General features: G+C 37.6%; 1 protein-coding gene across 4 annotated transcripts in view; it reads left to right on the top strand.

The window, feature by feature from the left end:
* The window catches only part of LOC136251264 (sushi, von Willebrand factor type A, EGF and pentraxin domain-containing protein 1-like), a 65,672-nt gene that overhangs the window by 30,764 nt on the left and 21,348 nt on the right, over window positions 1-13,560 (top strand). For all 4 annotated transcript variants that reach the window (XM_066043689.1, XM_066043691.1, XM_066043690.1 and 1 more), the window contains one exon: window positions 8,158-8,346. In XM_066043689.1, coding sequence (XP_065899761.1) covers window positions 8,158-8,346 — 189 coding nt within the window. The remainder of the gene's footprint in view (window positions 1-8,157; window positions 8,347-13,560) is intronic.

Genomic DNA, 13,560 nt, shown 5'->3' with positions numbered 1-13,560 from the left:
AGATGAAGCAGATGTTAAATACTTTAAATATTTCTAATTTTATCAGTAAATGTACAGATTATATATAATACGTATCAAGACACACGGTAGTGTGTCATGCGGCCCAAGAAGCCAGCACACCACACTGTGAGTATAATAACAGGAAGAAAGAAAACGCAATTTTCACACCTGTGTAGCTCTGTGATCCCTAATCCGATTGGAACCAAATTTGCTACAGAAGTGCCGGCCAGTTAAGGGATTCTACATACCAAATTTGAAGAAAATCGCTTCAGCCATTTCAGAGATACGAGCAAACAAAATTTCGTTTTGATTTCTTCATTTTTTCTTCATCTTTAGGGTTTCTAGTGTAAAAATTCGACTTCTTTAAAATAATTTGCTAACTGCTGTTACATGTTGGACTAACTCTCACTTGAATACAGCTGTAGTGGCAATAAATTCCATTGCCTTCTTGGGGTAGAAATTGATCAAAATATCTGCAAATCCAACATTACGAGCTGTAACTCTCAGAAGCCTTGATCCTTTATCACAATACTGGAGTTCAACCTTCCTCTGTGAGTAAACCTTCACCTAAAGGCATTGGTAGTTTGATTGGTGGGGTAGGTTTCCTGTCGCTGCATCATTTGAGCACGATTTTGGGCTCAAATAACGGGTCGGACACCAAACGATTGATACCCCAAACTTCCTCACACCACAGTAGTAATCATCCATCGACAAAAAGTCACATACGAAGTATGGTTAAGTTGTGACATCTCTAATAGCTGGGTGAGCATGATATAAGGCAAAATTAGCCAGAAATCACAACTTGACTACATAACTTGCCCAATCAACTGCTTAAAAGTAGAAATCTTGATGTAAAACAACTGTATGATCCCTAAACTATGGCTAAAAGTGAGGTTATCGTCGTCAGGAATCATAAAATAAAATTTAATGGTGCTAAGGAAATTACAATTAAGCTTGCGTGATTTCTGCCATCTAAACACTTGATGTCTTATGCAGTGCTACGATAACTGTGATTTTATCCCTCAATACAAATATTTCCTGCCCAGTAATAATAAACAAATATTATGTAGGCAGTGTATCATTACTGACCACACCCAAGCCTAGTCACATGAGCCTGATTGAATTAGGCTAAGTGCGTTTGTAGCTGAATTGCAGCGACAATAACTTTGCAATTAGTTATACTTTATGGATCATACAGTTGTTTTACACTGAGATATCAGTTTTTAACAGTGTTGGGAGTAACGTGTTACTTATGTAACGCATTACATAATATTATTACTTTTGTGGTATCTAAGTAATATAACGAAATACGCTATAAAAACAGGTAATATAACTGAAGTTACTTTACTTACAAATGTAACGTATTACCTAAGTAATATAGTTACTGTAACGAATCTAATATTATGTAATATTATTACCACAAGTAATAATCTAAGTAGTAAGTTACTAATCTCGTTAGTAATCCACTGAGTAACGCCAAGCCACAACGATGTAATGGAGCCTACTGAATGAAGCTTATTTACCAGCTCCTTACTTACAACCAAGATTTGCACATTGTCCAACAACGCAATCATGTCACGTGATAAAGTGGTAGTTTCACACGTGACAGCTTAAGGCTGTGGACACAAAGTAATATAATATGTAATATTATTTTATTATATGGGTAATATGTAACTGTAACTAAATAGTTCAGTTACAAGTAATATGTAACATGTAACTAGTTACTTTTAAAAAGTAACTTGCCCAACACTGGTTTTTAAACAGTTGAGTGGACAAGCTATGTAATCAAGGTGTGATTACCGGCAAATTTTGCCCTATATCATGCTCACCCAGATGGTTAGAGATGTCACAACTTAACCAAATTTCGTATGTGACTTCTTTGTTGATGGATGATTACTACTGTGGTGTGAGGAAGTTTGGGGTATCAATCGTTTGGTATCTGTAGATGAAAAACCGTTTTTGGAGCCCAAAATCATGCTCAGATGATGCAGCGACAGGAAACCCACCTCACCAATCAAACTACCAATACTTTTAGGTGAAGGTTTACTCACAGAGGAATGTTGAACTCCAGTATTGCGATAAAGGATTAAGGTTTCTGAGAGTTACAGCTCGTAATGTCGGATTTTGCAGATATTTTGATCAATTTCTACCCCAAGAACGCAATGGGATTTATTGCCACTGCAGCTGTATTCAAGTGAGAGTTAGTCCAACATGTAACAGGAGTTAGCAAATTATTTTGAAGAAGTTGAATCTTTACATTGGAAACCCCATCTTCTTCATTTCGCACACTTCGCAAAACCCACCATAAAACACGAATGCGTGATCGGATAGGGCTGAAATGTGGCACACTTAAAGGGCTCATTAAGGCGGATCTCAGTACCAACTTTGGTAGGAATCCAATGAACATTCCCGGAGTTATTACCGATTATTTGCGTAAAATAAGGTCAAAGGTCTGTCACGCCTACAGGGTAAACCCCTTGGAGGAATGAGCTGAAAATTTGATATGTAGATGGAGTAACCATCATAGGAGTGCCTTTTTGTGGTTTGAAAGGAATCGAGAAAAAAGACCATGGAGATATGGCACTAAATCCAACCTGTGTCAAAATTACGCGATCAATTTTTATGAATAAAAAAAACTATTAGTTTTCACGTCTACCAGCCAAACCGCTTAGAGCAATGAGCTGAAAATCAGTATGTAGCTGAATTATCATCATAGAAAGTCCTTGCAGTAGTACAGAAGAATCAGATTACAAACCACTGAGTTATGATTTGGAAGGCAACTACATGTAGCAAATGCGAGATCGAGACACTCTAATAGAACAGTCACCCTAATAGAGTATTCAGCTACATTTATAACTTATTCCATTATAGAATTATATTACATTGCAGGTTATTCTGTAGGGGAATTCAGCTACAAACAGTTAATCTGATGGGAAAATCGGCTACTGGCAAGTCACCCCGTAGAGAGTTCACCTAGAAACAAGTCACCCTGTAGAGAGATCAGCTAGAAGAAGTCACCTTGTAGGGAGTTCAGCTACAAAGAACCATCATGTAGAGAGTTCAGCTGCAAATAAATCACCCTGTAGAGAGTTCAGCTACAAACAAATCACCCTGTAGAGAGATCAGCTAGAAGAAGTCACCTTGTAGAGAGTTCAGTTACAAAGAAACCACCATGTAGAGAGTTCAGATGCAAACAAATCACCCAGTAGAGAGATCAGCTAGAAAAAGTCACCTTGTAGAGAGTTCAGCTACAAACAAATCACCCTGTAGAGACATCAGCTAGATGAAGTCACCTTGTAGAGAGTTCAGCTACAAAGAAACCACCATGTAGAGAGTTCAGCTGCAAACAAATCACCCTGTAGAAAATTCAGATACAAACAAATTAAATCGCCCTGTAGAAAGATCAGCTAGAAGAAGTTACCTTGTAGAGAGTTCAGCTACAGAGAAACCATCATGTAGAGAGTTCAGCTGCAAACAAATCACTCTGTAGAGAAATCAGCTACAAACAAGTCGCTCTGTGGAGAGATCGGCTAGGGGAGGGTGCCTTGTAGGGAGTTCAGCTACAAAGAAACCATCATGTAGAGAGTTCAGCTGCAAACAAATCACCCTGTAGAGAGTTCAGCTACAAAAAGATCACCCTGTAGAGAGTTCAGCTAGAAGAAGTCACCTTGTAGAGAGTTCAGCTGCAAACAAATCACCCTGAAGAGAATTCAGCTACAAAGAAACCAACATGTAGAGAGTTCAGCTACAAAAAATTTCACCCTGTAGAGAGTTCAGCTACTGTGTAAACAAGTTATCCTGTAGAGAGATCGGCTAGAAACAAGTCACCCTGTAGAAAGATCAGCTAGAAACAAATCACCTGTAGAGAGTTCATCTACAAGCAAATCATCCTGTAGAGAGTTCAGTTACATTTCAAGTCACCCAGTAGAGAGATCAGCTGCAAACATGCTATCCGTAGGGAATAATAAATAATTTAGATGTATTATATATATATAATTTGTACATTTACTGATAAAATCAGAATTAGTTAAAGTATTTATAATCTTCTTCATCTTTTTCTTCTTCCTGTGGTAAAGAAAAAAGATAGGTTAATAAAGCCCCATGGCCGGCTTATGGCCAGCTTTGGGGTATACAAATACAAAAAGAATTGAAGTCTAATCCAAAACAGCCAAGCTGTAAAAAAAGAGTGCAGCCCTCAAAAAGGCTATGGTGAAAAAAGATGTGAAATCCAAGGCGGAAGCCAAGAAATGACTGTGATGGTAAGTTAATGGTAAAAATTTTAATAACGACATTTCAGGTGAATTTTGTGCCAAGACCAAGCGGCACTAAATTCACCTGAATTGTCGTCATTAAAATTTTTACCGTTAACCTACCATCACAGCCTTTTCTTGGCCGCCACCTTGGATTTTACATCTTTTTTCACCATAGCCTTTTTGAAGGCCGCACTCTTTTTACAGCTTGGTTGTTTTGGATTAGATATTTATTACAGAATTATCTACATGGTGGTTTCTTTGTAACTGAACACTCTACAAGGTGACTTCTTCTAGCTGATGTCTCTACAGGGTCACTTGTTTGTAGTTGAACTCTCTACATGATGGTTTCTTTGTAGCTGAACTCTCTACAAGGTAACTTCTTCTAGCTGATGTCTCTACATTGTCACTAGTTTGTAGCTGAACTCTACATGGTAGTTTCTTTGTAACTGAACTCTGTACAAGGTAACTTCTTCTAGCTGATCTTTCTACAGGGTGATTTGTTTGTAACTGAACTCTCTACAAGGTAACTTCTTCTAACTGATCTCTGTACAGGGTGAATTGCTTGTAGCTGAACTCTCTACAAGATAACTTCTTCTAGCTGATCTCTTTACAGGGTGATTTGTTTGTAGCTGAACTCTCTACAGGTGATTCGTTTGCAGCTGAACTCTCTACATGATGGTTTCTTTGTAGCTGAACTCTCTACAAGGTAACTTCTTCTAGCTGATCTCTCTACATAGCGATTTGTTTGTAGCTGAACTCTCTACATGGTGGTTTCTTTGCAGCTGAACTCTCTACAAGGTGACTTCTTCTAGCTGAACTATCTCTTTCCATAGTTGAACCCCCTACAAGGTAACTTCTTCTAGCTAAACTATCTACAGAGTGAAATGTTTGTTACTGAACTCTCTACAGGGTGATTTGTTTGTAGCTGATCTCTATACAGGTTACTTGTTTCTAGCTGATCTCTTGAATTCTCTTCAAGGTGATTGCTCTATTAGGATGACTGCTCTATTAGAGTATCTCGATCTTGCACTCGCTACACCAAGTTGGATTTCGTGTTATAACTCCGTGGCTTTAAGTCTGTCTGATTCTTCTACACCACTGAAGAACCTTTCTAAGATGATTACTCCATCTGTACAGTGATTTTCAAAGCATTACCTCAAGCAGTTTTTCTGGTAGGCGTGACAAGTAGTCGTTTTTTATTAGCTAATCTCGATTGCATAATTGTTACACACTGTTGGTTTTTTCCTTGTATCTTCTTGGTTTTTAGCTCGATTTCTTTCAAACCACAAAAGTTTGAGGTTTAATAGTTAACCTATTCACCCACCGATTTTCAGCTTCTTCCCATATGCGGTTTACCTTGTAGGCGTGACAACATATTAGTGTTATTTTTCGTGAATAATTGCTAATAACTCTTTGCCTGTTTATCGTATTCCAAGTAAAGTTGGTACTGACATGCGCCATTATACCCCCCTTCTGTGTACCAAATTTCAAGGCAATTGGATATAGTGTTCGCGTTTTATACCAGTTTTTGTAAGTGTGCGAAAAGAGGAAGAAAGAATAAGAAGAAGAAAAATGAAGAAACTAAGCCAATTTTTGAAGTCGCATATCTCGGGAACACCTGAAGCAATTTCGCTAAAATTTGGTATTGGCAGGCATGTCCACAGCAAAAATCGTCTTGTTTCATCAAGGCAGCACAGAGCTACGGAGGTGCGAATTTGCATTTTTGTTCTTCCTGTCTATATACTCACAGATGTTGTGCGCCGGCTTCTTGGGCCGCATGACACACTACTGTGTGTCTTGATTTTAATTTATTTAAGCACAAGTGCTGAAGATCTGTAGGACGCCTGATCTTTCAGCCTGTTTAAATATGTGTGTTTGAAAAGGTGCTAGTTTTGGTGGTTTATTTAATGGTATAACTTTGGTTCGAACTCTTGTTACAGTTACCATATTTTTTTGCAAATACGTGTAACCTTACCTTCCTTGCATGTACAATGAGAAGCAATTCTTTTGAAAATGTAACACTGCCCACTTGTTGCTATTTACAAACATTATAAACCAAAGAGCCGGCAAAACTGGAGTGAATGTGCAGACCACTGAAAGGCTATAGGCAAATTCTATGTCATAACATAATTGCATGGTGTAAAATTAAATTGTGTGCTATTTTACAAAAAGGCTATACAGAAGACAGACAGATGCATTAATAGTGTTAACAGTGCACAGTGCTAGAAACATTGCTAGCAGTAGGCAAATTATTTTCGATTAACAAACTGCACTTAGATTTTAGTGCAGTTTTTGTGATCAAAGTACAAGTTTTTAGTACATGTTTTATGTTGGTGAATGACATCAATTTCTAAAATACTTTTTGTGGTTAAGTCTGGTGATAAAAGGCAAGAAAACAATCAATAAAAAGCTTGAGTTCAGTAGTCCAGTCCAGTAATCCAGTCCAGTAGTCCAGTCCAGTGAATGGATACACTCTTAAGTTGCTCAATTGATATCTGGCTGGAATCATTCTTTCCTTTGATGCGGTTTACAACTAGCAGCAAACAAGTGCAAGGCTGCAATGGCTGGTGAGTTACAATGCTTTTAAATGATCTTTTTCTATGAATCAGCAATGCACCCATATGGGTGATTTTCCAAAATTCAGTCGCATATGAAGTCATTTACAGAACTATTTATATTACAGCAAAGCCCTTGACAGTTATAAAGCATAAACAAATTCTGCTTCAGCATAATTATAAGATAATATCATATATAATCTCTCAAGTTTGCCAAATAGTTTGATATACGTAGCTTTAGTACATGCAGTTGTCCTGTAATTTAGTCAATCCAGAACTAACATACAGTACGATAGTACTGTATAGTAGGGACCACAAAGGAGTAGGTGTGGTCCATGAAATAAGATCGCCCAAAAAACAGCCTCAATTTCCCCTGATGACGGTGAGGCAGTATTGGTTAGGTAAAACTAAGTCCAAACAAGCTTTCGGACCGAAACGCTTTCAACATATTGCTACGCAATTTTAAAAATATTATTTATTTAACGGAATTTTCTACTGACTGACTGACTGATTCCTTCAGACAAGCGTAACTCGATAACGGCTAAGGCTATGTGCTTGCTTTTTTCACTGTTCGACATCGCTTCAGCCCGACAGGTGCCTTTTGGCATACCACAGTACATACAATGCATTCTTCATAGACTTACCAGTGTCCTCCTTTGTGTCCCATTCATCTTTGCTGACAGCTAGTGAAAAGTGTTGATTTGAAGATAGCACATGATGGCTTCCCTTCCGCGTAACAGAAATCATCCGTATTTGTCATAGTGGCTATTTTAATAGCAGAAGTGCTTTTCAAACAGTTCTTAATTCGTACTGCTGTGTAACAGGTTGAACATAGCCAACAACGAAACATAATGGATACTTCACTTTTCAGACGATAATTGATATAACTGGGGTGTACGGTACCATTTCTTTCTTTCGGTATGCGTGGATTGCAGAGGTGCTATTCGAACAGTTCTTGGTTCGAAATGCTGCGTAACGGGTTGAACATAGCTGACAACGAAGTGTAATGGATACTTCACTTTTCAGATGATAATTGGGTCGCGCGGTGCCATTTCAGATGTGGTACGCGTGGGTTTACCAGTCATAGTAATTATTTACAAAAAAGGTTAACAAACAAGTACACAGAAAAATTTGGAATTTTCAACTAGAATAGAGACCATAGTGCATCGATAAAAAGTTCTGAAACAAGCTGGAGTAGTGCACGATATTAAATCACAGTAAAACAATAAGAAGTGTTATATATCCCTACTGTACTCAAGATACCATAATGGAAATGCACAGTAATACTATAACTGTGCATTTCATATTGCAGTTTGATAATAAATAATAGATGTAATGTCATATTGCAGTTTCCTGTCCATCACTTACTGATCCTAATAATGGAATGATCACTTGTTCACTGGGAGATGATGGAGTTCCTTCCTATGAAGACACTTGTAGTTTCACATGTAACACTGGTTATGAGCTAACTGGTAGTGACACTAGGACCTGTCAGAGTAATAGGAGCTGGAGTGGTAGTGAGGCTATGTGTATGAGAGGTATGTACTTAATTAATTACCAAATGTGACCCAATTTTGGAAAACCATCCCTTTAGGCACATGCAAAATTTGCAGGAAAACTCAATTGAAAATTTCAGCAATTATTTTTAAATTATTTTTTTTACAAATTTGGATAAAGCAACTATTAAGCCTTCTTCCTGTTAAATTTCACACCCAAAGCTTCTTTCTGCTAGGAGATATAGATGATTTTATCAGACCATGTAGTGATTTTACCATGCGTGGGACACCAATTAACTTACAAATGGGGTGATTTGTTCAGGTGCTAGAATGGTAAAAACTAAGTCTTAGACGGAATTTAATTGAAGAAAAGGACCAGGAACACTTGATTTAAGTATCAGAAGTCTCTTAAAAATATTTTTAGACAGTAGGAATGGAATTATTTGTAAACAAAGCAATTTGTCACAATTTGTCATGCTTAATCACTCATAGAATTCAATGAATTACTATGAAAAGTTACTTTGTAATGTATTAACAGTAAATTGACCATATCTCTGGAGCCCTTCAAGATATCAAGCTGAAATTTTGACACAAGATAGATAACACGCGGTGCCTCATTTTAGCTACAAAAGAGAAATTGTCCAATGTGCCAAAAGGATGGTTTCCCAAAATTGGGTCACAAATAGAGTTAAGATTTATTTACCATTTTAAATCATGTACATAGTTATCAAAGTTAGTTGCTTTAGTGATACTACACAACATTGCTATACACAGTATCAGTATCAGATCTAATGATATAGTGTATCTGTTAAATAAAAATGAAGTAGGAGTCCAAGAGATCAAGACACACAGTAGTGTGTCATGCAGCCAAGAAAACTGGCATGTCACACCGTGAGTATATTGACAGGAAGAAAGAAAACCTAATTTTCACTGCTGCATAGCTCCATAGTCATTATGCAAAGCACACTAGTTTTTTTCTTTATACGTAGCTGTCCACCACATAGATTAAGCCACATAGAAAATTTTGATTAAATTTGCTCCAGCCATTTGTGAGATATGAGTAACCAAAGTTTCAATTTTCTTTATTTTTACCCTTTTTTAAGGGGTCTACAGGGGCCTAGATAATTATTTTCATACACTTGTTATAAAACTAGAGGTGTACTGATAATCGGATCGGCTATAATATCAGCCACCGATATAGTAATTTTTACCAATATCGGTATCGGAGGAGGACCGATATCGCTACCGATAGTTATACAGTAAATAGTTTGTACATAAACGGATTGTGCATTGGTTTTCTACGTTATTCATGTGGCTCTTTAGTGCCAGTGGCTTATTGTTCACTCTGAAACAAGCGCTATACTACGAGAAGCCATATAAATACACATGATTCAAAGGTCTAGTGTTTGATGCTGCAAAACTTATTACAGTCTTTACAAATGAAGCAGTTATAGAGTACCTTGTAATAAAAAGAAGGGTCACAGGATAACCAAGGAAACTTGCTGTACCAACTTTCTCACAAGCCATTAGAATGCAGAGTAATGCAGAAATATCCGTTTAAGGCTTCATGGGAATATACATAAAAATGCTTGTGGTGCCTAATTGTCTGGATTGCACAATAGAAACCCAAGCTGTATACCACCACAGGCAGAGTATAGCAATGAATACATGCACATGTTGTTGTAGGGTAAATGTACACTTTTAATTATAATGCAAATATCGGATCGACTATCGGTTATCGGCTTCTTTTGGTGGCATCAATATCGGATATCGGTACATGCCAAAAACCCATATCAGTATATCTCTATATAAAACACAAATGCGTATGTCGATTACCTTTAAATTTGGTACAAATAAAGAGCATAATATATAAAGCTGAACTAAGTTTGCAAGGAATATGATGTATCTGTGGTGCTATGACGTTTATTCACGTAAAAATATTGAACTTCTGTCACAGCTACTGGGTAAACCACTTATCAAGACACACAGTAGTATGTCGTGCAGCCCAAGAAGCTGGCTCGCAACACCGTGAGTATATTGACAGGAAGAAAGAAAATGCGATTTTCGCACCTCTGTAGCTCTATGCTGCCTTAACAAAACAAGACGATTTTTGCTGTGGACACGCCCGCCAACTTCAGTACTCCACATACTAAATTTGAGCAAAATTGCTTCAAGCGTTCCCGAGATATGTGACTTCAAAAATTGGCTTAGTTTCTTCAGGTTTTTTTTTCTTCTGCTTCTTTTTCTTCATCTTTTCTTCATCTTACAAAAACTGCCATAAACTGCGAGCTCCATATCCGATTGCCTTGAAATTTGGCACACAGAAGGGGGGTATAAAGGCGCATCTTAGTACCAAGTTTGGCTGGAATATGATAAACAGGCAAAGATTTATTAGCGATTATTCACGAAACATAACACCAATATGTTGTCACGCCTACAGGGTAAACTGCTAACGAGAAGAAGCTAAAAATTGGTGGGTGAACAGGTTACTAATTTAACCTCAAACCTTTTTGGTTTGAAAGAAATTGAGGTAAAAACCACGAAGATACAATGAAAAAACCAACAGTGTGTAACAATTACACAATCGATATTAGCTAATAAAAAACGATTACTTGCCATGCCTACCCAAGGGGTCTGCAACTCACTTGAAATCTCGTACACCACATTTGAAATCTCAAGAAATCTTGAAATCCTTAGCATCTTTGTTGCCATTTATTTTAGGTTATGTTAGTAATCTATGATGTGATCTTATGTAACAGATGGTAAAGCAGATAATTATATTATCCGTATTACCTCACTTCAATCTCGAACTGCTCCTACATTGTAGTTATGATGACGATTCTTTTGTCTGTTTCTGTATGAGAAGTTTCCTGGGCTATGTAGCTAATGAGTTAGTAAAGTAGCTCGAAAGTTGCTACTCCAGAAGGTGCGATGGCAGTACGAGTACTGGCTGGCTATGTAGCGCAGTAATAGCCACGGTTATTGTATCCCCACCAATATTCTGAGTGAATCCATCAACTAATGCCCTTGGCTATATAGCAAGAAGTCTAGGATGAAATTCCAGTGGGCTACACATTCACTTAGACAGCCATCTAGCTTGATCTAGTTAAACTCGAGACGCTCAAATCGAGAGGACTGATCAACAGCAGAGAAGATGGCACACGCCTATACAAACAATGCTGAACATATAGCTTTACATACTGCCGGAGTAAACCTCCAGCTTGAACCCTCCCGAGCCACTTTTCGTGCTTTACAACTTGATCAATCAATCTTGAAATTCAAAGATATCCAAGAAATCCGTACTTAATACAAAAATCTTGGAAATCCCTAGAAATCTTGAAATCTCAAGATTTCAAAATCTCGTACATAATTCACTGGATTTTTCCCTAGTTGCGGACCCCTCATGCCTACCAGAAAAACCGCAAGGAATAATGCTTTGAAAATCGCTGTACAGATGGAGTAATCATCTTAGAAAGGCTCTTCAATGGTGTAGAAGAATCAGACTTAAAGCCACAGAGTTATAACACAAAATCCAACTTGGTGTAGCAAGTGCAAGATTGAGATACTCTAATAGAGCAGTCACCTGAAGAGAATTCAAGAGATCAGCTAGAAACAAGTAACCCGTATAGACAAACAAACCACCCTGTAGAAAGTTCAGCTACAAAAAATTCACCCTGTAGAGAGATCAGCTAGAAGAAGTTACCTTGTAGAGAGTTCAGCTACGAAAAGATCACCCTGTAGAGAGTTCAGATACAAGAAGTCATCTTGTAGAGAGTTCAGCTGCAAACAAATCACCCTGTAGAGAATTCAGCTAGAAACAAATCACCCTGTAGAGAGATCAGCAAGAAGAAGTTACCTTGTAGAGAGTTCAGCTACAAAGAAAACATCATGTAGAGAGTTCAGCTGCAAACAAATCACCTGTAGAGAATTCAGTTACAAACAAATCACCCCGTGGAGAGTTCAACTACAAACAGATAACCCCGCAGAGAGTTCAGCTAGAATCAAGTCACCCTGTAGAGAGTTCATCTACAAGCAAATCACCCTTTAGAGACTTCAGTTACATTTCAAGTCACCCAGTAGAGAGATCAGCTGCAATCAAGTAATGTATGTATTACATTTACTGATAAAATCAGAAATGGTTAAAGTATTTAAAATCTACTTCATCTTTTTCTTCTTCCTGTGGTAAAGAAAAAAAGATAGGTTAAAAAAGCCCCAAAGCTGGCCATAGGCCGGCTTTGGGGTATACAAATACAAAAAGAAGTGAAATCTAATCCAAAACAGCGAAGCTGTAAAAAAAGAGTGCGGCCCTCAAAAAGGCTATGGTGAAAAAGGATGTGAAATCCAAGGTGGCGGCCAAGAAACGGCTGTGATGGTAGGTTAATGGAAAAATTTTAATAATGACAATTCAGGTGAATTTTGTGCCAGGACCAAACGGCACCAAATTCATCTGAATTGTCGTTATTAAAATTTTTACCATTAACCTACCATCACAGCCATTCCCAGCAAAAATGATCCTGCAAGATCCCGCAGGAGTCCTGCAAGTTCCTGCAAGAAATGACCGGATTCTCTTGCAAGAGGAATCTCCTGCAAGAGTCTTGCAAGATCCTGGAAACCTCTTGCAGGATTTTGCAGGGTTCCTGCAAAATCCTGCAAGAAATGACCGGATTCTCTTGCAAGATCTTGCTTAAAGTTCTTGCAGGATCATTTTGCCTGGGTTTCTTGGCCGCCACCTTGGATTTCACATCTTTTTTCACCATAGCCTTTTTGAGGGCCACACTCTTTTTTTACAGCTTGGCTGTTTTGGATTAGATAGAAATAAACTTGAAATTTGTGTATACATAATTTAGCCATGTAAACATGGTTAGAAAAGCGAAGAAGTAAAAGCTACAAAGTTGCAAAGCAAGAACCAAACAACTGTAATGGCGGAGTCAAGATACTCTAATAGACCAGTCACCTCGGGCTAAAAAAAGCATATTGAAAATACTTACCAGAGTTCAAACACACAGACCTCCATACTGAACACTCAAATTCTTAACCACTGAGCCACTGTTATCATAGCTGATTAATTTAGAAAATTCTAGCTAAAATGTACTCAATAGTAAAAGTTTATAATTCTAGATGATCTATCAATAGAAATTCTAGATTGTTCTGGAGAATCCCTAAAAATGTGTGCTCTACCAGAGTATTACAATAACATTACCAATAAGTCAAATGAAGCAATAATTATAACTTCAGTCTTCAATAATCATCATTGTG

Source organism: Dysidea avara, chromosome 3 (genome assembly GCF_963678975.1).
Source record: "Dysidea avara chromosome 3, odDysAvar1.4, whole genome shotgun sequence".
Lineage (NCBI taxonomy): Eukaryota > Metazoa > Porifera > Demospongiae > Dictyoceratida > Dysideidae > Dysidea > Dysidea avara.
Note: the sequence above shows the minus strand (reverse complement) of the source record. Positions and strands in the feature narration are given on the sequence as shown.